Genomic DNA, 25,491 nt, shown 5'->3' on the forward strand with positions numbered 1-25,491 from the left:
GATAAGAAGCCCCCCCATGCTCCAAATTGCTCCTTTTTTTTGAATGTGTGCTGTAAGCTTCTGTATATATACACTCTGCTGGTTGCACTGTCTGTTGCTCTGTTGGTTCATTTGCACAGCCCCCACCAACTCGTTTTCAGTGCTCTGATTGTTCAGAAATGAAATGTACACTCCGCACTTGGCAGATCTGCTCTCACTTTTGGCCAGGAGCTAATATTGACACTGCTGTCAACTACTCATTGTTAAGGTTAGTCTTGGGACTCTTAAGTATATATATATATGTGTGTGTGTGTGTGTGTGTGTGTGTGTGTGTGTGTGTGTGTGTGTGTGTGTGTGTGTGTGTGTGTGTGTGTGTGTGTGTGTGTGAGAGAGAGTGTGTGTGTGTGTGTGTGTGTGTGTGAGTGTGAGTGTGTGAGTGTGAGTTCATAGTGTCAGTGACTCCTTATATGTAAGCTTGCCACCAGTGTGGTTTCACAGGAAATCAGTAGGAAGCCCATCTATTTTACTGGCCGTGTCAAAGCCAAGACAGTGAAGCAGTACGTAACCACAACACACACAGACAGATGCTGTGAGAAGAGACTTGGACAGATGGTGACTGTGTGTGTTGAGATTCATTTATTCTCAAAAAGACTACGCTCACATGCTTTAACCGCAAGAAAGATTAAAAGCTGATTAAGAAGTATCTGCAAGGGGACTGTAAGCATTTGTAAGAAAAGGTGCGTGCGTGCGTGCGTGCGTGCGTGCGTGCGTGCGGTAATCGGTCTCCAGTGATTATCATGTCACCAACACCTATAAAGAAAAATACTAGACCCAGTCTTTGTGTGCAGCTTCCTCTATTGTGCTTTAATCGCTGGGTGTAAATCTTTCTGGGCAGTTGTGTTGGTTAGACTGCTGTCACTCCTTCCCGCCCCATGCTCCTTTGTTATTGTATACGCGTGAACACTCCCCTCACTTTCTCTGGCTTATTGGATGGATGCTTGCCCTGTCAGTCACGCAGGGAAAAGATGGGTATTGTAAACCACTTAATCAGTTAGAATGACAGAGGGTGAGTGCAATGAGGAAGAGTGAGGGAGGGCAGCACAGCTGAATAGTCTGGCCTGGCAGCGCAGCGATGAGATGATAGTTGGAAACTGTCCTGCTTGCCGATGTGTGGAGTGTGTCAGAGAGTGGGAGACTGAATGAGAAGAGCAAAGCGGAGGGGATGTGTGTTTGTATGTGTGCAACTGTGTGTGTCTGCCTGCTCAGCTGTGTTGAAAGGCTGCCAGTGTCTGGTCGTCTCAGCTGGGTCTTTTTTATCTGGTCTGTTGGAGCGGTGTCAACAGCCTGAGGGGATACAGCCTGGCCTGGCATGGTGAAGTCTGCTCTGGTCTCCCAGCAGCTCTGTGGGAGCTGCAGCAAGTTGATCAGTGTGTAAAGCATGGCACTAACAAGGGTTTTGTTCCCCCTGGTGCCTCGCATCTTAATGTATGAAGTCATGGTTCTGGTTGAGGTTGGGCAATATGGGTAAACCCTTCTGTTGCAGTATGTGAAATTTACCATTGCTAAATCAATAAATATTATGATGGCATCACCTCCTAAAACCAGATTAGGGCTGCCAACAAATATTCCAAATTTGAATGTACATTTCAATTAAAGAAAAAAGATCCATGATAGAGTCATAATGTCCAATGAAAAATAATTCCTGAGCTAAAGTTGAAAATTTTCTGGTTGTGTACGCCATGTAGATGCCTTATGTCTCTATTGCTTCTCTCCTGATTCAGTGAATTAAGAGTTTATTTTAACAAATTGAGTTGGTGATGATAGTTGGATCATTGCAAAGATGAATGAAGAAGGTTTTGATGAGTTTTATTTTGTTTTTGTCATGTTTGAATGAGGTGTGTTTCATGATGATAAAATCACCATTTCTGTGAATGGAGTCTGGTGGCTAGAGAGTGATGTCTGACACATATGAATGAGTCCAACAGGAATTGAATGCAAATTGCTCATGTTCATGTTGTATATGTGCCTAGATCCTTCACTAAGCTGCATTTTTATAAACCATGGGTCCCCTCTCTCGCCCACATCCAGGTGCTCTGTCACTCCCTCTTCCTCACCTTGGAATGCAGCAGTATAGATCGCAGCAATAACAACTATGTTTGTATTGAGGAAGTGGATCAGATGATTGATAGTGGAACTTTGGTTGGTGGGTTGTTTTTTGTTTTTTTCTGTGGCAGCCCACCATGGCAAAACATTACTAGCGGAAGCTCTGCCCCTGGTGCTTTGCGTGATATACAATGATGATTTTAATAACAAAATGTAATAATAAACAGAGGGCATATTTGCAACTCATACCGTTGCTCTTTTTAGTTTTTTAATTTAGTTGCATCCTCTCCAAAAATGCTTGCAAAATGCAGTCTGGCCCTGCAGCAGTCCTGCTTATTGATTTACAGCATTTGCACCAATTTCTGAATACAGCCTCAGGTAATATGACTGGTATCAGTGTCATATTAAGACACCACTGTATTCATAGTTATCATAATTTAGATGTATACAAAGTCTCAAGCAATAAAAAATTGAGTTTCTTTGGTCCAAGGCTGGAGAAATCCATCCTGCCAATAGCTGGAGTCATGCTGAGCTATCATGATGCAAGAATGTGGACTGCTTCAGACCAAACCAGGCCCAGTCATCCTGGCACAGCTATGATGGGGCCTGCCTTGGCAGAGGGGGTCATGTGGTGACAAATTGGCGTTCAAATGAATGCAGAACCATTGGCATTGGTGCTGTTTTGACAAATATAGTCGAATGATAAACCACTAAGTGTCTCAAGCCATCATAACATTCACTAAACTGCACTTGTTTGCTGTTGAGGAACAGCTGGCTCTTTAGTTTACGTAAACAGTTGAGAATGACACCACATCATTTTAGTGCTCAATGACCACTGCTCAACCTGGTTAAATCTTTGCTAAGGTGCCTAAAGCATCAATGTTCCAAACTAGGGATGTTAATGGTTAACAGTTAATCCATTAGCCTCCAAGAATATTTTTGACCAGTTTATGCACGTACAATGATGGTTTTATATTACAGTATTAGAAAAATACAAGGGATACTTCTCTGAAAACATGATTCTACCCATAGCTCCATGAGTGGTATTGCTGTACTGAGGGCCTGTGCTGACATAGGCAGGCTCAAGTTAGACTTGGGTAGATTTGCAGGACAAATGGTCACTCAAAATTCAATGACTCAAACCACTGTAGACAAGTAATAAAAATCCTGAATTCCTCTCTGTCGTCACCATCTGCCATATATACATCACGTAAAATTCAGGCTTACATGTATTTACCTGAAGCAAATGCGGAATCAGCATTGGTACATATCACCGTCATAAGGACGTACTTCGCATCAATGTATGGTGGTGGCATCAGTTACTGATGCTTTGCACTTTTATTTCAGACTTGCAGCCGAAATGCTTAGGAAAAATTAACTTGTGTGGATGCAGCTTCACGACTTGACCAATGAAAGCTAAGCTACCGAAAAGCTATTTGATTCAGAAAGCAACAATGCTGCCACACACTTCTGTGAAATGTAGTTTAAGTAGTAACACTGCTATTTTTAGTGCTTCTACTGCCCAAAACTGACAGAAACGCACAATAGCATTATATGCTTTGGCAGGAAAACAAAAGTATATGATACAAGTACAATAGTTGGTGCACCACGGCTCATGTCTGTCGGGTACATTTACATATAGCAGCAACAGACACACATACCAGCGTGGCACTCACCAGAGGAGACTTTCCTCTTACAAGAAAAACAGCTGAGCTTGTGTTGCAGTTTAAAGTGTGGCGATAAAGCTGGGTATGGCTGTGTGAGACTACACAAAAAGCAACATGAAAAAACAATTTCCCACATCCAGCCTAATACTCTGGTTTTATAATTGTCATCAAATGAGGTTTGACATTGACACGGTTTCTCTTGACTGTTCCTCAACACGTAGTACTCCAACCTGTGGGTCTACAGTAGATACTACAAGCCCGATAGGCCAACCAGCAAAGTAAACCAACGTAGAAATGTCAAAACTTACGGTTTTCTTTGTTCTTATTTTTCTGGAAACTTTTTTATTTCTGACCTTTTTCACATATGTAGAGTAATCAAAAACACAATAAACAAGAAGCAAACAGAGAGAGAGGTCATGGGATGATCAGTAAATCAAGGCAAGTCTTGAAGAAAGCAAGGGCACTGTTGTACGTGGAATAATTACGAAAGGTCACATAGAGTAGGTCATCTGTCTAGAAAGTGAAAGTGTTTGACAACCTTGGTAGAGGCCAGCAGTGGGGCAGTTTCTCTAAGGCCAATATTTTGTGATGGCCATTTTCTTGCCTTGATTGAGACCCATATTCTGCTAATCGGTATGGTAGAAGGCGAGAGATTCAGAGGGCTAGTTTGGCTCCTCGAGCCCGAGTACTTTATGCTATTGAGACTGAGACTGTGACTCTGACTGTGACTTGATGAAAAACACTTTGAGCAGTGCAAGGATAAGTCAAAAGTCAATCTATCCAAAGCAGATGAGCTAGCTCTGACCACTGACTGCTGCACAGCCCCCACACTCAAAACTGCCTGTCACTTCACCAATGTGGACTGAGAACAGACTTTCTGTTTCTGTTATTGTTTTCTTACCATGTAAATCTGTTGAAGTCCAACATATTTAAGTCCCCCCAGTCATAATGTGAGATAAACATAATTCCCCAGTCACATGTGAAAACTTTCCGTCTGTACATGCTGGTTTCTCTGCTACTTCTCAGATGCACTCACTCCTTTCCTGATATGGTGAATTTGGAGTTTATTTTGAACAAACCAGAGTTGGTGATTGTTGTAGAAGTGTAAAGACACAAACCAAGATGGTTTTGGTGAGTTGTATTTTATGTCTGTTGAGTTTGAATGAGCTGTATATTCTATCGATTAAGTCACTGTTTCTGGAAATGGAGTCTGGCTTTATTGAGAGCGATGTAACGGCTGTTTCTGGTTAAACAAGAAGGATTGTACTCCTTTACAAGAAGGCCCATCTCTGTAGGGATCCTTTACATAATGTTGTTGGACACTTCGTAGAACAATCTGACCCTGTAGCAAAAAGAGACGCTGACAGTGGATGTACACTGATGGTGCACGAAACAGGGATTACATTGCAGCCCGTTTGGCAGATGTGCAAAATTTATTGGTTAGCTACCAGTTAGTTACCAGTTAGTGGATGTCAGGCTATCGTAAGCAAATTTTACTGAAACTGACATCCCTACTCTGAACTAGTTGAATGTAAATGACAAAACAACTGGTAGGACAGTAAGAAACACATCACATTAATATTTTAAACTGATGAACTCTCTGACCAATCTCTCAGTCAGGCCCTGTAGGACTCAGGGCTTTAAAGTAGACTACTCTCATTCTTTGAAACTAGTACTGCTAAGTTATTATGTTAACTTTTCTGTCATCTGTCTGTCTTTCCAGATGGGCCTGGGCAGCAATGGGGGTCCATTTGGGGCCCAGCCCTATGGTCAGGGTGCCACAGGGCCCGGCCAGCAGCTAAACCCTCAGCAGCAGCTCCAGAACAAGACTGCCCTTGCCAACAGCCTGCCACCCTTCCCCAGTGAGCTCAAAGGGGCTGCTGTCACTAGTGTGCCAAACATGGTTAGTCCTTGTTACACACATTCAGGCATAAGCATACTGATAATAACACAAATCTTATTAGTTTGTTATTGGTTCATGATACCACTCATGGAGCTATCAACAGTATCCTCTACTATTTTGAGCCTCATAGTTCAAAGTTACCGGTTTATTATTATGTGAAGTCATTGCTCTGTTATTGCACAGTGACCAGAATGTTGGGGCTAAAATGATAATCACATATATTATGATGGCCGTTAAACATGCCAGTGTGTCTTGATGATCTGCAAGTCTGTGTCCTTTCACCTTCAGTGCACATGCTAATATCCATCTCTAATCAGTGTTTCCGTTTTAACCATATTTTATAATAATTATCAATCAGTGATACCAAAACAAATGTTGTGGAATGTTTTCAATCTAAATTTCCTCTTTTTTTGTTTCATCATGGTTTCTCCTAGTATATCCAATAAATTGAAGGAATAGTGTTAGCTCTCCCTCGAAGTAGATGGAGACCTTACTTCCATACAGCTAATCAAATTTTGCTTAAAGCAATGATGTCAGTGTTCGATCATAAGCAGAGCTGACATTCACACTCAACAGTGACTGGTGTTAGCTTTCCTGTTAGTCTTCTTGTCTAACTTATGAACATGAACACACAACTTGTCCTGCACCTGAGCTTGTCGAGCAAGCAAACAAAGATTCACTTGGGACAGCGTGTAAGCATACCTGCAAATGTCATCCAGTTAGATTCTGATGTGGTCCTTACTCTTCAGTACTCTTGACTAACGCTAGGCTGTCTGCCAAGTCCAAGTTAAGCTGCTGTGAATCAAACACAGAACACACCTCCAGTCAGATGAGATCAAAATGAGCATTTGTGTAATTAGCCATACATTTAAAAAACGCTTTGGCATTATTTTTGACCACAGAATTGGATGACAAAACATGAATTCATTTGGACTCATTGAATGTCAGGGGAGCAGCCCTATAGGCTGCTGAGCAGTTACAGACACTGATTTGCCAATTGGTATAAAGAAAATTAGATTAGATTAAAATTGAATCTAATCTAATCTATAAAGTGTCTGGATTTTGAGCAGTTAGATCAAATGTCTCACTGCTGATAAAGTGATAAAAAAGTTTGCAGCTCCTGATGATAAACATGCTGTTAATGGGGCTGGCGTATCATGATCTGTTTTAGGATTGATGACAGTATGTATTCCCCTGTGTACCATTTCATTGATTTTAAACTCTTGAGTAAAGACAAGACTTGTGTTGTACTGAACTGCTTTCATAATATTTTTTCTGTTAAATTGTATAAAATTGCATATTTTGTCTAACCAACAGTTAAATTAACTAATATTTTTCAATGTACAGTTATATAAACTGGAGACATTTTATACTAACTAATTGTTTAAGTGTTACTTGAAGCCATCAATAAAGTGTGTTACCTACATATAGAGAATCATCTCACTATAAGTGACTAACAAGAAGTTGTCTCTATAGTTGGGGTTTTGTCAGCAAAAAGAGACTGAAGGCGCTGCTTTAACCCAGTACAACTCTAACATTATGTCTACCCTTTTCTTTGTCCATGCAGCAGCTCCAGCAGCAGCCTCAGCAGCAGGCGGCAATGCTCCCACTGGCCGGTGGCGGAGGTGTGGCAGTGCCTTCTGCAGGCCCCACAGCTGACCCAGAGAAGCGCAAGCTGATCCAGCAGCAGCTGGTCCTGCTGCTTCACGCACACAAGTGCCAGCGACGGGAGCAGGCTAACGGGGAGGTGAGGGCCTGCGCCCTGCCTCACTGCCGCACCATGAAGAACGTCCTGAACCACATGACCCACTGCCAGGCCGGCAAGTCCTGCCAGGGTATGTTGGAGCGTTTGAAACAGCCGATCAGAAATTAAATAAAATTTGTAATTTCCTGATGTTAAACAGCCATTTTTACTGATAGAGACAATGCTGCTGTTTGGTCACATAGGACACCATAAACTGAGTTCTTTTCATAAAGAATCCAGAAAAAGAAAATAATCCAGATTGATTAGATTATGACTATAGACTGGATCTTCTTTAAAATCCCAATCCTTGTTTGTTAGAGATTAGTTGTTGATGAGACATTTGAATGACAAGGTTTTGGGATGTGGCCTAGATTACACAGCCACCTCTCCTTGATTTGACAAAATTATCACACAAACTGAGCAGATTAGGCAAACCACTTATTGAAATTCTGCAAGTTGGTCGCAGAAGATGGAAAAACTGTAAATCCTGCTGTCGTCCTGAAATCAGGAATGGCAGTATTTAGCTTTCCCTGCTACACACGATTCCCCGAAAATCTGTAGCTTTGACAAAAAGAGTTGACTGTTGAATTGACTGCTGAATTGCTGAATTTTTTGATCGGTCATAAACAAATTGGCCTCAATGACACAGTTGTTACTGCTTTTAACAGTGGATTTCTGACAGTTGTGTTGAGTCCCTGAAAATTAAAAAAATTTAAAAAATTTGGGCAGAATTGGGCGGAAATAATAGATGTAAAACAAGGGAGTGATGAAAAACCCTTAGCATCATAAGGGGAAAATAAAGTACTTCAAAATAGCATCAGCATAGATGGGGATTTCTCTAATGGGACATTCAGGCATGCTTTTGGTGTTTTGGTGAGTGGGCAGTTGTGCATTAACACTAGGGATGGGAAATTCAAGCAAAAATAATATGCCATATTTACCAGAAACCTTTTCACTATCCAACTTTGGCTACAACTAAGACGTTAATGACTTTGAAAATTTGAAAATCTTGACCCATCCATAATTAACTCTTTGCCTTTTTAAGGATGAAATTTCTCATCAGCCAACAGTTTTTTGCTCTTTCATGTCACACACTTAAAGCAGCCCTCATGTATAGTTTCTACTTTGTTTCTACTTGGCAAGGAGAGTTTTTTTGTTTTTTCAATCTTGGTAAAATGATTATCTCCAAGTACCAATGATCTACTTGATATCCTCTAAGGTTGTCTATGTCGAGCCTGCCTTTTCTGACCACTTTTCCAACTTGAGCTCCATCCATCCATCGCATAAATAAATATCAGTTAGGTTCAGAACTTTATTTTTAACATCGCATTAAAACCATCTTAATACTCCGGCCAGTCAGAGTGTTAATTACCCTGTCTGTCTATGTACACAACTGCTATGTGTACTCATGCCATCATGTTGTTGGAAAGCTAAGAGTCATATGATTCAGTTGATTCAAACCATTTCAAGGTACAGTCACAAGAGGATGTACAATCAACTGCAACAAAAAACAAAAGACTTTAAATTTGAAGCAGCTCACCAATGAAGGCTTGGCTAGTAATCCACCAGTGGATAACACTCCAGCAAAAACAGTCTGGTTACATTGACAAAGCTCCAGATGATCCAATCCAATAACATATGTAGTCCAAAACACTGTAATAATCCATGGAAAGTGGTTTTATCATTTCAAAGGGGCTGGCAGATGTAGTAATCTTCCACTTTTGCTCCACTCTAACCCTAGTAAGCATGTACCCATAGGCAAGATGTTGGTTTCAAAAGGACAGCAGCACTCTGACCCTTCAGTTGACACCTTAGTTGACCAGTTAGGATTTTCCATGTTATGTGCACAGCCGACAATAGCCAACAAGAGCCTGTGTTGAAAAGAAAAGCCCTGATTTCCTCTTTGGCTTCATACAGCCAATTAAATTCTGAAAACGAGGACATGCTGCTTAAGTACAAATCAAGGAATTCAATGCGAAAAGGAATATTAAATAGATCTTAAAATGATACATATCGTAAATTGACTTGATATAAAGATATGACTAAATATAAGTATAGATACCCATATAGATGTCCTGCATATATATTGCTTAAATATAGATATCTACATAGCTAATATAGTAAATTACCTTTTTTTTTTGGAGAACACCTACACTAACTCTTAGAAAAACATATGTAAAAAATTCTCTTTCTATGGTGTTGGTATCAGTTTTTAATTAAGCTTGGACTAGGGTAAGGCTTAATGCTATCGTCCCATTTTGTTTTTCAGCTAATAAGGCCCAGATATAGTCATGTGGAGGCATTTGCAGAAGAAAAGCAGACGTGTGTTCAAACTTCTACAACAATGCTAGTAGCACTTAAGGGAAAAGAAATTACATACATTAAAACAATTTAATTAAAACATAAAAATACAGAGTGGGGCTGGATACGGGATTTATTTTAGCCATATTCAGTTATGCCCCATTATTTGTGTGGCCAACTCTTCCCCCCATCTGGGAGGAAGAGTTGGGAGAAGGCTCTGCCTAATCCAGACCCAGCACAATCCGTTCAAAAAACACAACGCTCATGTCTTGGTGGATAGGCCTGCTGTTCTCCTCTTCCTCCTGTGTCAGCAACGGCATTGCTGCAATGAAATCACCTCAAGCTACTCTCGTTTAAATTTGGCTGCATCTGCCTGTAGACTTGAATGTTTAAGTTGAATTTCAAGCCAAATGTACTCAGAGGCCAAGGTGTGTTAACTGTGAAGGGGTCTATGTCTCTGCTCCCTGTATGCCAAATTATTCCCGCTTGCTCAGGATCAGTGCTTCTTGGTGCCGGTGTAATAACCCTGGAGAGACATGTTCTTCCCCAAGACACAGTTATCATCTCGAAGATTTACCTGATGTCTGTTGGTTTAGTTAATTTTCACCTGAGGGACTCTGGAGACTGCTGTTATGGCTAGTGCTTGGATTGACATTCAACCTCAATTTGCGGCCTTTTTGTTTCTTACTACATCGGTATGTAAGCCCTGCTATGCTTGAGTCTTTGCCAGTAGTATTGGTGTTTTTACAAAGATAATGAAGTTTAATTGTGATTGTGTGTGTGTAGCCCTTGGCGTTTGTAGTAAATTGTATATTTGGCTGTACTTAGAGGTGCCAGGCAGCTAGCGAGGCTGATTTTAGCCTGCTTGTGATTTCTTGTCAGATTACCTGCTTGCACATTAGCCTGGCCCCAGATGAAATAAAGCGCCTCAGTTTTTCAGTCATGCACCAGGAAATGCGGTTTAGGTTCCCTTTCCACTGGCCAAACCAACAGCTTTCCAGCAGTGGAAATTAGTGTAGTGAGCTCAACCTGAGACCCCTTAGTTATGTGCAGACACGTTTCTTTACTCTAATTTCTCTCATTAGCTCTGGTCCTCTGTCCAGTGTTTATTTTGACAAGAAATTTAAATTTAGTTTTTGTCACAGACTGAACATTAAAGTTAAAAGCAGGGGTCCTCAGCTACATTTGTCCAAGGGTCAGAATTATTCGAAGCACACACTGTTTTGGCCTGACATTATTCATTCATTAGTATTATTATTGTTAATACACATCAATGAATACATACCCAAATGTACTCTGCATCTGTCTCACTTCCTATACATTTTGCAAATGTCCTTATTTCCTTTCTCTTTTTCTCACAGGACCATTAGGCCCATCCTTTAATCGTGTTTGCATAGCAAGTTTGTACTGTCCTAGTTTTGAGGTTAATACTCAATGTTTTGAGTGTTTTGTGTATGGTATTTTTCATAAACCTATGTTCAGCCAGGTTTTGAAGAAACGAACTCTCCCAAGAAACTAATGACTAACATTGTTTGAAAAATGCAGTAAGTCAGCAATAAACCAAAATTTACTAGAACCAGTAAAAACAATGAATCCTATCTAACTGGCTGTCAGCATGTCCTTTCATCTTTTTGTGACTTCTTTTATAAACTGAGGAAGTCATTTCTGAATGGTTCAACCTGGCAGTTTAAAGCATTGTAATTGACCAGGAGTGTTCACTTTACAATGTTGTGACTGCCAATGGGATTGTGTACAGATGAAGAGCTGGGACAGAAAAAAGATGCTATGTTGGTTAGTAAAACAATATAAAACAAAAAGAAGCTCAACACAACAGAAACTGTCAGAAAAATGGTTGTTGTTTCATTATCAGTGCTGGGATGAACCTTCTCTGGTGTTGACTACTTGGTGGTGACCAAATAGGGCAAACATTAAGATTCTAAACCTTGTTGCTCCTGCTCTCTCTCCATTTCATTTCCCTTGCAGTGGCTCACTGTGCGTCGTCCAGACAGATCATCTCCCACTGGAAAAATTGCACACGACACGACTGTCCCGTTTGCCTGCCGCTGAAGAACGCCAGCGACAAGCGCACCCAGCAACGTAAGTATCAGACTCTGGCCCACTATCGCTTAGCAATTGTCAAGTCAGTTAGTGTAAGCACAGGCACCAAAACGCAAGGCTGTATGACTTTTGTTGACTTTTGAGTAAGCCGGTCATGGTTTGTTTTACAAAGGCCTCAATCTTTATCTTGGTCATTATGGGAGATTATTTTGGTATATCGAGCCTTAATAATCGGCAGTAACAGCCTCAGAAACAATTAGGCCTGCTTGTTGCTTTTATGACACCAGCCAGAGATGTTTGTGTGCCGAATCTGTGTATGTTTTGCCATTCAGATACGCAGGCGGCTCATTTTGAGGTTTCTGCTTATCCGCAATGACAAAAAGCACTCGATGACTAAATGTGGTCCTGCTGGGCTTGTAATCTGACACACAGGGAGGGATAGAAGTGTGATGGAGGGAGAGAGGGTGGAAACAGAGCGTGTGTGTTAGAGGTCTCCTGCTGAGCCATTGGTTGGGCTGTTGACTGCTACTCCCCACTAGAGCGGAGCCAAGTTTGACACTTGCGTTGTTCTAAAATTGCTTTTCTTTCTGTTCTGTTTTTCACTCTCTCCATGTAAATGTTGTCACAGCTTCACAGACTTTTTGAGCATTCTCTAGATAACTCCCATATCTGTTATATCTCCCTAGGTTACTCACATTAGTTACTTTTTAATGTTTTCCCATTGTTGTCCCCTCTCAGTTGTTTCTTGTTACTTCACCACTGTGCTCAGAACGTTTAATCACTTGCAGCATTCCAGCGTTGGTCTGTCTCTGTTTGGTGTGCATGTTAAAGAACATGATGCTGGGGCTTGTGTCTCTCCTGCCAACACAAACAGAGCGCAGTATTTCTTTGTTCTGCCTCCTCTGATTTTTGTCTTTGCACAAACTAAGAGCTTTTTTAGCCTGACCAGATCCTGAACCCACAAAAATATGCTAATGCTCTGTCCCCTGAAGGGATTTATGCATTTATTCAGTTCACTGCTGTTTAAAGCATTTACCCTTACATTAATGTTCTCACTGTATCATGCTGCCATGTGACTGCATCTTGCCAGAGGTCAAAGTGCATATTCATGTGTATTTGGTACTACCTGTTAAAAGTATTCTACGTCTTTGTTGTGTTTTCACAACAACTCTTCATATTTATTGGGCTTGGCACACAGTATCAGAATTTGCACTTTGTTTATGTATTGTAGCTGCTGCAGCAAAAGACTGTCAACATTGCAACATATTGCTAACAGTATAGTCAGTATGATTGTATTTGAGTTTTTCGGACTCTGTCTCTCTCCACAGCCAAGCTGAGCTCCCCCAATACGGGCCTTCAGAACCCCATGTCCTCCGTTGGTGTGGGCCAGCCCAGTGCTCCCACAATCAATACCTCAACCCCCATAGATCCCAGCTCCATGCAGAGAGCCTACGCGGCACTTGGGCTGCCTTACAGCAGCCAGGCCACTGGGCAGGCCCAGACTCAGCAGGCCCCGGGCCCAGGACAGACAGCAGGAGCGCCCAATGCACAGGCCCAGCAACAACAGCAGCTTCCGCAGCAGATGAGATCCATCAATGCACTTGGTAAAGCTAGAAAGGCTGATGTTATTCCTATATTTTCTATGAGCACTTCTATAAAGCTTATGATCTATGTCTATCTATGTTTGTATATATGTATTGATTCTTTAAATGCACAGCATACCTAACTCAAGCCTAACTCAAGGTTCTTAAATGGGTCTGAGAATGTGTGTGAAATTAATCTGAAAATACTCAGGTATAACTGAGTTTTGAAGTTGTAAATAAAAGCACAATCTGGAAAAATAATGGGGAAAAAAGATGTTGTCAAGCTGCCTTTTCATCGCGACAAGCTGAAATTTTAATTTGGTCTTTGTTATGAAGAGTTGTAGTCATGGTGGCCATTCAGAGCTCGATTTTGAAATGTTTGCTCACAGCTTTCTGTATTTACAGGTAACCAGATGGCTCTTGGAGGTGCAACGATGGGGGTGACTTCTTCAGACCAGACGAGCCTGCACGCTGACTCCCTTCCCAATGCACTCAACACTAACAAGTCAGTACCTGCTGCTAACCGCATTGCATATGTTGACCCAAACATTTTTTCAATTGCAGGATACTTAAATCTGCTACCTAGGGTATACAGATTCACTAGATCTGATGCTATTATGACAGTCCAGTTTTAAAAGAAATTGACACTGTGTATAAAAACATTGACATAAAAGCTTCTAACCTTCATCCTGTTCCACCTCCAGTCAGCTGCTGTCAGACGGGTCAGCTGTGGGCTCAATGGGAAATCTACCCACAGCAGCACCTATCTCTGCCACAGGCACCAGGAAAGCGTGGCATGAGCACGTCACTCAGGACTTGCGAAATCACCTCGTACACAAACTGTAAGTACCCTTCCTAAAGAGATGTAATACTTTGAGAATGCTTGTTAGTCATCCTCCAGTCACTGTTCTTTTAAGGCAAAGTTTTGAAGTACAGTAGTAGAAATCCCCAGCAATGTTCATCTGTTCTTCTGTGGCAGAGTACAAGCCATATTCCCTACCCCTGACCCGGCAGCTTTGAAGGACAGACGAATGGAGAACCTGGTGGCCTACGCCAGAAAGGTGGAGGGGGACATGTACGAGTCAGCTAACAGCAGGGTAGGTTTTCTGAAACTTGCCTCAAATAGGACAAAACTTGGAGAATTGCTCACTTTATCAAGGCCATACACAAAGCCTTTTTGGATCTGCTTATTGTTTCAGCTACTTGACTATCTGCATCTCCCTTTCTCCAGGATGAGTACTATCACTTCCTGGCTGAGAAGATCTATAAAATCCAAAAGGAACTGGAGGAGAAGAGGCGCTCAAGGCTACAGAAGCAGATCATGAATCAGGCACCCCTGGCCACCCAGGGGACCCAGCAGCCTAACCTTCCCCAGCCCAATGCCTTTGGCCCAAGGCCACAGAGTGAGTAAAATATTTACATGACTTTAATGTAAAACTTTTTAGATATTTTAAAATGCTTCTTTGGACGTCTTTTGAAACTGTTTTGGAAACCATTTACAACTGTGTATCTCCCAAATGCACATTAAGTACCTGATATTTTATGGCATGTGCTTATTTTATGAACAGATGGTATAGAGGTTTCTTTAATTTTCAGAAAATCCATTCAATACAGTTGGTAGTGTTGTTCTTCAGGCTGTCTTTTGGTTCAGTGTTTTTCTTTGTTTTGCTTGATAGATGGACCCGTTCCTCTGTCCAACATGCCAAATCAGATTATGAATCGCATGCAGGTTTCACAAGGTATGTGTTTGATGTTGTATGTGACACATGGTATTTTCAGGTTCAGATTACATAGAGACAGTCAGTTAAAACAACTGGAACTCAAAAAGGGAAAAAGAATACAAAAAAGGTTGTGGAGAACAACAATGTGGAAGATGTACAAAGAAGAGCAGAAAAGGTAATGAAGTTAAAAGGAAATATTCTGAGCTAAGTTATCTGGACGTCTGAGCAAAGAAATGTCAATGAAGCTGAACACATTCACACGCAAGATGACATGAAAGACAAACAAACGTTTTGGCACTGCTATGAGATGCCACGTGCTGCACCTTGGCTGTGCAAGTACTTCAGCATAACCACAGGGGTCGAACTGTGTAGTTTAAACTACCTGAAAATGGACTCCTATAAAGCTTTAACTTGAACTCAAAGTTTATGCACAGGTTGCTGCTAGGTTACAGCTATCAGTGGTATCTTTGCATTGTGTGGTGGTTCTGCATTTCTTGTCGAGTTGTGTGTATCCATTGCGGAACATTGTGGTCCACTCTTCTTTACAGGAATCAACCAGTTCAACCACATGGCTCTGCCCAATGCCCAGATATCCCAGGCACCAATGGGAGCCCGAGCTGCTTCACCCATGAACCACCCACAGCAAATGAACATGAGCTCCGTCCCAGCGGTGAGGAGGGCAGGGGCTATGCAAATCACAGTGTACACACACACACACACACACACACACACACACACACACACACACACACAGGCATATAAGTAACATGAGCTAACACCTAGTTGCTGGTAAATTCACACTCTGTCTACCACAGGCTTATTAAAAATGTAGCCGACTCATCAGCTCGTGAGTGGCTGGTGAATATTATGACAGTAACAACATAGCAGAAGACTTGCTTTTAGAATAAGCGGGTAACTTGTAAAGTGAAGAGCAGGCGGTTTCTTGCTCTGCATTGTCATGTTTTGCCAGATTTGTCCATGCAGCGCTGTGGGATAGAGACATTAACGTTTTAGTACAAAACATTCTGTTCTGTTTTTATGCATCTAGTTTCAGAACAGGACCACAATGAATACAAGGTGTGCGTCATGGCCATTTTTATGAATTTCATTCCTGCTTATATCAGCTGATAAAAAGCTGTGCTGATGCATCAGTTGGGCTCTAGTAGGGATTCACATTTCCTCAATTGATTATCAGCCCCTTGTAATAATATAGTAATCAGTAAAAGCCCATGAAATGCAAATGTCATGTTTTTCTATAGGCTTTATTTTAACAATTGATACTGTATGAAATAAAACAAAATATTGTCAGTTGTCAGTCAGAATTTTACCAACTTTTTGGAAGTATATGAATTTGATATGACGAAACATGCACTTAAAGGAAAGCACTGGACTGTTCTTGTGTTGTAGCAAAAACAAGAATTGATTCGTCTAATTATTTTAGCTCTATAGACATATAGACATTGCAGACATCAGCAGGAAGATGGTGAAAGAAAGTGCCCTAGAATCACAATCACACTCACTCAATTGTGTGGCATTGCTGTTTTATTGAAGAGCTGGAATGTCGGTAATGTGAGTCATCTTTGCCCTGGCATTCGTAACATTTTAGTAACGTTCTCTTTTCCTGCCTTGTAGATGGGCATGTCTCCATCCAGGATGCCCCAGGCTCAGGGCATGATGGCTGGACATGGTGGTGGTAACATGGTAGGCCAGACGGCCAGCCAGGGGCAGTTTCTGGCTCAGACCCAGTTCCCTCCAGGATCTGCTGCAGTCGCTGCAACAGGCGCCATGAATGTCAACGTGGGGCCTGGCATGGGCCAGCCACCTGCACAGGCTGCCGTCACCCAGGTGAGACATGAAGAAAGGCAAGGAGTGTGGATTGGCAGTAAACCATGTTGGATAACTGATTTTTCAGTAATGCTATCTCTTGTGGAGTTGCTATGAAGTTGTCCTAATTCCAGTTAGCTGCTGGGGAACTAAACTCAAACTACTTTCACAAATCAAACTGCATACTAATTGCTCTTAAATTGTTCTCATACCAATCACCAGGTGGTCTCTAAACCTTAATTTGTATGTGGTGTTGTGTTTGTCTGTCTGTCTGACCTTATGACTGTATGTTTGTCTGCTTATCTTCTGTGTGTGTGTGTGTGTGTGTGTGTGTGTGTGTGTGTGTGTGCGTGCGTGCGTGCGTGCGTGCGTGCGTGCGTGCGTGCGTGCGTGCGTGCGCGCGTGCCTGTGTCTGCCTGCCCTTTGTGTGTGTCCTTCTCTCCAGCAGCAGCAGCAGAGCGCTAACCTCCCCATGAATGCACTTGGCCCCTCACTGGGCCCTCAGCTAGCCTCCTCCCAAACCCCCTTGCACTCCACGCCTCCGCCTGCTGCCTCCTCTGCCTCCACGGCTGGGGGGGCCACTAACCTGCCGCACCCCCAGCCCTCCAGCCGCAGCTCAACTCCCACTCTCCCTGGCCCTGCCCCAGCCCCGGGTGCCACCCCGCCCCGCCCCACCCAGCCCCAACCCCTGGCGGAGCCCCCCGCAGCAACACAGACGCAGCCCCTGCCTCAACCCCCTTCCACGCCGGTGAGACTGAGACCCTCCGCATGCCCTCCACTCTGACTCCCCTTCCCCTGCAAATGCCCATCCCTCTGACTGCCATGTAGCAACCCGTCCCATCCACATCCACCTTTCTGTCTGATAACTGCACACCATTGTTTGTAGCATCCATCACAAAGGGAATGATGCATCTTTCAACTTAAGGAAGCAATGAAATCAGTGTGGGAGGTGTTCATCTGTGCTGTGGCTTCAGCCTTGCATGCAAAAAAGCTATTGAACTGTCGCCAGTAGATCATAATTTATATGCCTCTCTCCTCTGTGTTTCAGCTGTCTCAATCAGGGGCCAGCCTGGATAACCGGGTGCCCACACCGGCTTCAGCCGCCAGCGCTGACCTTCACTCACAGCATGTCGGAGCAGACCTGCCCGTCCAGGAAGTCAAAGCAGAGGCACACCATGACCAGCAGGAGTTTGAGGCAGCTGGTGGCAAAACTGAGCCCAAGATGGAGGTGGGTTGAACCTGTGTGTACAAATACACGTGAACCAATTCATCTATCCATTTGTTGATTCAAGCTCTTTTTAAATTACTGACTCTGAACAATGCCTGGACTCTCGCAAGACTTTTTAGATATACTCGACAAATCACGAGTCCCCCCTTGAAGGGTAACGTCTCAGTTAAAATTGATTTGCAGACAAGGAGAAATGTGCGTTAACAAAAAAAACCTTGCACTTCAGATAATGACAAGGAAAGCATATTTTTGTGGCATTAATCATTTGCCATTTTGTCTGTAGACTGAGGAAGACTCCGCCTCAACGCTGGTGAAGAAGGAGGAGCCAGAGGAAAAGCCAGAGCCAATGGATGTGGAGGAGAAAAAGTCTGAGCTCAAGACAGAACCCAAAGAAGAGGAAGAAGGTGGAGCCAACAGCACGACCTCCTCATCACCCTCTCAGTCACGGAGGAAAAGTGAGTCTGTTGCTGAGGGACAGATAAAATCTTGGTAGAGTCTGTGATTGACGGAAACACTCAGAGAGGGTTTCTTTCATTTTCAGTCATGCTAATATGCCTGCTCTGTGCTCTGTGAGACAGTCATGACTTGTTTTGAGTTTCATTTAAACTTTTTTTTATAACATATCAGTCTGGCGCTGACTGACAATGTCAAGACTCTGTGATCATGCCAGAATTTTACAGAAATAATGAAGGGGCTGCTGATAGGATATATTCGACAAGTCACGATACCTATTGCAGGCCACCTAATATAATATTTCAATTATATTTGATTGTTGCTCCACCATCAAAAACATGCATGTTTGGGTTAGGAGAGAGAACACAGATTGAATTTCATCTCACTATGTATGATTATGTGTGTGATATGATTTATTTACACTGACTTTGCCTTTCCTTTGTTCATTTTTCAGTCTTTAAGCCTGAGGAGTTGCGGCAGGCTCTGATGCCGACTCTGGAGTCTCTCTACAGGCAGGACCCTGAGTCACTGCCTTTCAGACAGCCAGTAGACCCCATGCTTCTTGGTATCCCGGTAGGTAGCACACATGCACTTGCCTTTTAATGTTTTTCCTTAAAACAAAAACTTTGAAATGATGACACGTGCTGCTCATGGGATATTGGTTAAAGTTGTGGCTGGTTTTGGTGGACACACATAATTTAGCTGCTCTGTTTTTGCTCTTTGGTCTGTAACACACTTTTTTGTATTTGTCCTTCTCATTGTAGGACTACTTTGACATTGTTAAGAACCCAATAGACCTGTCCACAATAAAGCGCAAGCTTGACACAGGCCAATACCAAGAACCCTGGCAATATGTCGATGATGTCTGGCTGATGTTCAACAACGCCTGGCTCTACAACCGCAAGACATCCCGTGTCTACAAGTACTGCTCCAAGCTGGCCGAGGTGTTCGAGTCAGAGATCGACCCCGTCATGCAGGGCCTGGGATACTGCTGCGGGAGGAAGGTGAGATGAAGGGGGTGGGCAGCAGGGAAGTTCATGATCCAATTAATGGAGGAGGAATGAAAGAATGAAAAAGTATTGATGTGAGGGATACTGTTTAGCCAGAAATGACTGTTAAAAACTCATTTTGTGACGTGGCTGCCAAGTTACTGAAAAGCCACTGTTAACTTTCACTCCTTGATTTTGTTTGGTAAAACAAGCAAAAACAGTTTGACTCATTTGGATGAATCTGAGTTTTACTTTTCACCGTTTGGTTGTGAATATTAGTGATTTGTGCACATTCACATTCATGTCCACTTGGCCAGGCACTGAGAGACTTTAAAGATCAACTTACATTAACGATGATAGTTAATATAGAAAAAATGAAAAAAAACAAAACAAAAAAACCCACTCCTGATGGAAAAGACTTATTGAAGGATTCTGTTTGAATTTTGTTGACCACCTTTGTTGTCTGTGTCTGCAGTACGAGTTCTCCCCTCAAACCCTCTGTTGCTATGGCAAGCAGCTGTGTACCATCCCTACTGGAGGCACATACTACAGTTACCAGAACAGGTATTTGTGTGTGGATAGATGTGTGTGTTTCTCAGAGCCTGTGAACTCAAATATGTATTGGGTATAAAATTTCACTAGCTGGAATCTCACTGAATTGTCTCATATACCTCCTCATTAGTTCTAGAGGTACCACTGTGATCCAGGCAGTAGTGTCATCCTGACAGCATCAGCTTTAATGGCCTTGCCTCCTAGACCTGCCACTGCATGACACTACAACATGGTTTTGCTCCCAACATTTATTAACAGCCAGGATCCAGTGCTGCACATGAAGGGAAACCCTCTGAAGACCCAAAACCCAAAAGAGCAGAGACGTCGAGAGCACCAAAGCATTGTGCTTTTTTTTTTCGCTCTCAGCGCCTACAGAGAGAATGCAAGATGAAAATATAACACTAGTTAAGGCCACAAACAGCATCGTTGCCTTTTCCACTCAGTTGGAAGCCATCATATGACTGCTTACACCACGTTCCCTTGCACCGCCTGCTGTATAAACTGTGTAACTGCAACCGTTTTTTTTCCCCACACTTGAACTGAGCACTTTGAGAGCAGAGCAGCACAGCAGCAGTAGTGATACAGCACAGCCTAACACAGCACGAGGATCCTGCAGCACAATCCATTTACGCTCTCAATGGGAGCTCAGGGATTTCCCCGCTCTGTGTTATTAAACATGAAAGACAGGTGTTATTTTGTGCGCAAGTGTAGTGGACACACACATAACAGGATAGCAGAATACTGAACGTTGTTATGCTTCACTGAGAAAGAGGACAAGGAGCTGCACTTAATTGTTGTTCATCTACATGTATATTGTTGAATGTGCTGAACGCTTACTGGATATTTTTGCAGGTATCATTTCTGTGAGAAGTGCTTTAATGAGATCCAGGGGGAGAGTGTGACGTTAGGAGATGATCCTGCCCAGCCACAGACGTAAGTAAACCAGCGTATTGATACACTGACGATACAAAAGCAAATTGTAGTTCTACATTTGCAGAAGCATATTGTGAGGCATGACTTTGCCCCATTATCTGGAACTCCTCAAATTATTTTTGAAGAACAAAGGGAAATGCCTACCTCACTGTTCATGTGTGCGTCTTGTTTTTCCTCACTGCCGCTCTTTTTTGCTTCTTCTCTCTGTCGCTTCAGGAGGATATCGAAGGACCAGTTCGAACGAAAGAAGAATGATGTACTTGACCCTGAACCGTAAGTAGATGCAAACTCTCACACCCTTGCAGTCAGAAGGACTAATACTGACAGAGTTTGTTCTTTCTGAGCTTCTTTTTGAGAAGTTAGTGTTGCATAATCGTGCTTTGTCCTAGTTCATTTTTTCCTCATCACATCTTTAAAGGTTTGTTTCTGCCACCCACATCTGGATTTATTTGTTTGCTTTTGGTGCGCAGTCTGCATATTTTCTCTCTGGTGCTCTCTGATCAGTCACTTTGGTTTCAGTGAGGGCCTGGGGCTACTCAGCAGCGCCACCTGCTGAATGGAACTGTGTCAAAATGAGAGGTTTTCCATGAGAGCACACAGGCCCTTATTTCTTTGATATGCGCTGATTGTCTTTCACATTGTCATTATGATTTAGTGTTAAAAAAATGCATGATATTTATTAAACCTCCCACAAAGGCGCACTTGTATTGGTTGGCTTGCAAGTGCGTAACGACTGGAGGAACATAATCTTGAATGGGGATGTTTGTGTTGCTTGCTGCCTCAGCGGTAAAGATATCAACATTCATACAAACAGTAGCATTCAGGTACAGGTTCATCCATGTCAGAGCACATATAGAAGTGCTGGTGACGAACTGCATTTTTACTATTTGACCACCACTCGTAATATAGCGAAGAGTGAGTCAGGTCTTATCTAATCAGTCGTATCTTGTCTTGTATGTGTAGGTGCTTAACGCATACTTTTTCTGTAGGTTTGTTGAATGTAAAGATTGCGGACGGAAGATGCACCAAATATGTGTCTTACACTACGAGGTCATTTGGCCATCTGGGTGAGATGTCAACATCTACTTTTCCTAGATTTGCATATTGTGTGTGTTAATTGTAACAGTAAGTCTAACTTCGCCTTCTTTTTCTTTACAGATTCATCTGTGACAACTGTTTAAAGAAGAGTGGTAAAACACGGAAGGAAAACAAGTTCTCTGCAAAACGTTAGTTCAGTTCTCCACATTTGAATTGTAAATATCAGGTCCTTGAAAGAGCTTTCCTTGTGTTTAAAATGCCAGCGGATTGTTGCAGTTTTGTCTGACAAGCACCAAAGACACAAGATAATACAAACCACCTCCACCTGCACATGGGCTGCATATGTCCCTTTCACTAGTTTTCCTGCAGTGGTGGCCTTGTTTTTTGTTTTTTTGTTTTTTTGTTTTTTTTTTGTGTTGGGCTTGTTTTTTTTTATGTTGCCCTTGTGGTTTCAATGGTATTTTTGTTCTTTGGTGTTTGTAACCCTTGAACATATTATTTTTCTGGCACATGCTGCTCAGACTCTCATGTTCACACACAAATGAGTTCTAGTGCTCTTCTTGTGTGCTCGAATTTAAGGCTGCTGCACGTTGTGTACAGCCCAATTCAACCCCTGCTTTTTGTCCATACTAGAAAGTTAGAAGAAGTGACTATTTTTTAAAACTTCTCGTCTATGTTTGTACACTGTAGGGCTGCAGTCCACAAGATTGGGAATGTATATAGAGGACCGTGTGAACAAATACTTGAAGAGACAGAACCACCCAGAAGCTGGAGAGGTGTTTGTGCGAGTGGTGGCGAGCTCCGACAAAACGGTGGAAGTTAAACCAGGCATGAAAGCCAGGTGAGGGCATCACTGACAGAAGAAGTGGGTGAAATTGTTTCAACTGAGGTTTTTACACCAAAGACTAACAGAGTCTCCAGAATGTGGCTCATTATTCTAGGTAATGTATACTTTGATGTGTTACTTGATCATCATTTATCTTCTAAAACTGCCATGGTCAAAGCAATGAACAACCAAAGAGTCATCCCTCAAGATGAAGGAGGCCATAATGTTGCAGACCACCAAATCCTTGTGTTTGCCATGTTTGATTTGTAGATGTGGTGGCACTGCTCGTGTTTGTCCTGAGCTTATTGTTATTCTCCCCGCCATACAAAGCTGAATGCCCTCTGTAAAGCTTTTATGCCCATTCAGAGTGATTGTGGAACCAGCATGTTTGACAAGTTGGAGTACACGCCCTCCCTGAGTACCTCAGAGGAGTGTTCATTTCATCACACAAGATCAAAGTCTACAGTGCTCATCCCATCCTTGCAGGGAGGAGGCCCTTATCCAAGAACCTGTTATCTTCAGGTTGACTTACTTAAACCTTTTTATGGACTCAAGGCCACTTGACTTGAATTGTCCCATTATGCTCTTGAGTGTTGTTAACAGCAGAGACACATACAAGGCAACTTCTCGGACAGCTCATACTCGTTTATACTCACAATAAAATTTCAAAAAGATTATAAAAAATGGACATACTGTACTTTGATGCTTACTTATTGAGCTATGGAAAACTGTTTTTATGGTAACATACCTTTACACCCTGCCCAAATACAGCAAGAGAAACCTTCATATACAATCCACACCTTTGTGTTGAGGGTGTTGTGTTCACACCATACCCTCCCAACATATAACACACAGATTTTTTATAGCGAGCAATAACCCAAGACCAAGTATCACAAAGTGTTCTCCCCTTTCTAATACTTATTTTGTCTTCATTACTGCAGGTTTGTGGACACGGGTGAAATGCCTGAGACTTTTCCCTACAGAACCAAAGCACTTTTTGCCTTTGAGGAGATTGACGGTGTGGACGTGTGCTTCTTTGGCATGCACGTGCAGGAGTACGGCTCTGAGTGCCCATTCCCCAACACTAGGTCTGTACATCCCATTATTACATGTAGTACATAGTAATTAAGGGAATACACTTCAGGTGCTTTTTATCAGTGAAGCTAACTGTGTTCCCTCTCTCTACCTCTGCAGACGGGTCTACATATCATACCTTGACAGTATTCACTTCTTCAGACCTCGGATTCTACGAACAGCAGTCTACCACGAGATTCTCATTGGCTACCTAGAATATGTCAAGAAACTAGGGTAAGCCTAATTCTTCTACTCCTTTTCCACTTCGCCTCTTGAAAGACACAACACAGAGAAGAGTCTCTGGAGTGAGCATTGTGATGGGATTTAGTTTTAGGGCAGCAGATGTCCTAACCAGTGCTCTGGTCTTATGTTTGATCTGTTTATGCCGGCAGCTATGCCCAGGGCCACATCTGGGCCTGTCCGCCCAGTGAAGGAGACGACTACATCTTCCACTGCCATCCTCCTGACCAGAAGATCCCAAAGCCGAAGAGACTGCAGGAGTGGTACAGAAAGATGCTGGACAAGGCCTTTGCAGAGAGGATTCTGCATGACTACAAAGTAAGGAGGAGAAATTTTCCTTTAAATGCTGACACAAGGCCTTAGGTCTGAATATGTAGAACAGGACAGTTTTACATCTGCATGCAAAACTTTTATTAATTTGTATAGAGAGACCGCTCTTCTTTTGTCAGATTTTGATTTACTGTGTTCCTGATCACATTTCGTAGTAGAATTTCATGTGAATAGTTATTAGTCTGAACATACGCTGCTTTTTCAGTAACAGGTAAACACATGAAACATAAATGTTGAGTATTTGTTTACTGAAAACAAGGAAAAGACATCTTGAATAACTTCAATCGTCAATGTTTTCTGTCCTCTTCTCAGGACATCTTCAAACAGGCAACAGAGGACCGTCTGACCAGCGCTAATGAGCTGCCGTACTTCGAAGGTGACTTCTGGCCCAACGTGCTGGAGGAGAGCATCAAGGAGCTGGAACAGGAGGAGGAGGAGAGGAAGAAGGAGGAGAACACAGCAGCCTCTGAAACTCCTGAGGTGCAAACATTGTGTCATGGTTTTGTGACATGTTCATAGCATTGAAACAAATTTATAACTCAACTTTCTGGTCATGTTTTATCATCTTTGAAAGCCACGTTGCACTTCAAAGCTTCTGTAGGTTAAATATGCTTTCATACACCACTTACTTTTAAACTGTCAACACACAGTAACAATATGTGATAATTGAATGTTTTTGTTGAATATCTGTCTGTGTATCTCCCGCAGGGTACACCAGGTGACAGCAAAAACGCTAAGAAGAAGAACAACAAGAAGACCAATAAAAACAAGAGCAGTGTGAGCCGAGCCAATAAGAAGAAGCCTGGGATGCCGAATGTAGCCAATGATCTGTCCCAGAAGCTGTATGCCACCATGGAGAAGCACAAAGAGGTCAGACTTGTTATTTCCCTCTGTAGTTTATAATAAATATTGAAAGTAGTTTTGAAGATAAATGTGCATTTTATG

The 25,491-nt window shown here is 42.4% G+C and overlaps 1 protein-coding gene across 4 annotated transcripts in view; it reads left to right on the plus strand.

The window, feature by feature from the left end:
• crebbpa (CREB binding protein a) overlaps positions 1-25,491 on the plus strand; it is a 45,444-nt gene that overhangs the window by 15,704 nt on the left and 4,249 nt on the right. Inside the window, exons 3-29 of one of the 4 annotated variants that reach the window (XM_070982526.1) lie at positions 5,473-5,652; positions 7,220-7,487; positions 11,681-11,794; positions 13,084-13,359; positions 13,744-13,843; positions 14,043-14,180; positions 14,318-14,435; positions 14,570-14,741; positions 15,015-15,077; positions 15,608-15,729; positions 16,692-16,904; positions 17,329-17,631; positions 17,932-18,111; positions 18,395-18,566; positions 19,019-19,137; positions 19,329-19,568; positions 20,029-20,117; positions 20,958-21,038; positions 21,255-21,311; positions 22,028-22,105; positions 22,197-22,264; positions 22,767-22,917; positions 23,844-23,990; positions 24,097-24,210; positions 24,369-24,534; positions 24,859-25,026; positions 25,255-25,416. In XM_070982526.1, the coding sequence (XP_070838627.1) occupies positions 5,473-5,652; positions 7,220-7,487; positions 11,681-11,794; positions 13,084-13,359; positions 13,744-13,843; positions 14,043-14,180; positions 14,318-14,435; positions 14,570-14,741; positions 15,015-15,077; positions 15,608-15,729; positions 16,692-16,904; positions 17,329-17,631; positions 17,932-18,111; positions 18,395-18,566; positions 19,019-19,137; positions 19,329-19,568; positions 20,029-20,117; positions 20,958-21,038; positions 21,255-21,311; positions 22,028-22,105; positions 22,197-22,264; positions 22,767-22,917; positions 23,844-23,990; positions 24,097-24,210; positions 24,369-24,534; positions 24,859-25,026; positions 25,255-25,416 (4,059 nt within the window). The remainder of the gene's footprint in view (positions 1-5,472; positions 5,653-7,219; positions 7,488-11,680; positions 11,795-13,083; positions 13,360-13,743; positions 13,844-14,042; positions 14,181-14,317; positions 14,436-14,569; positions 14,742-15,014; positions 15,078-15,607; positions 15,730-16,691; positions 16,905-17,328; positions 17,632-17,931; positions 18,112-18,394; positions 18,567-19,018; positions 19,138-19,328; positions 19,569-20,028; positions 20,118-20,957; positions 21,039-21,254; positions 21,312-22,027; positions 22,106-22,196; positions 22,265-22,766; positions 22,918-23,843; positions 23,991-24,096; positions 24,211-24,368; positions 24,535-24,858; positions 25,027-25,254; positions 25,417-25,491) is intronic. The other 3 variants (XM_070982534.1, XM_070982554.1, XM_070982544.1) reach the window with 3 other exon arrangements.

Source organism: Chaetodon trifascialis, chromosome 2, assembly GCF_039877785.1.
Source record: "Chaetodon trifascialis isolate fChaTrf1 chromosome 2, fChaTrf1.hap1, whole genome shotgun sequence".
Classification (NCBI taxonomy): Eukaryota; Metazoa; Chordata; class Actinopteri; order Chaetodontiformes; family Chaetodontidae; genus Chaetodon; species Chaetodon trifascialis.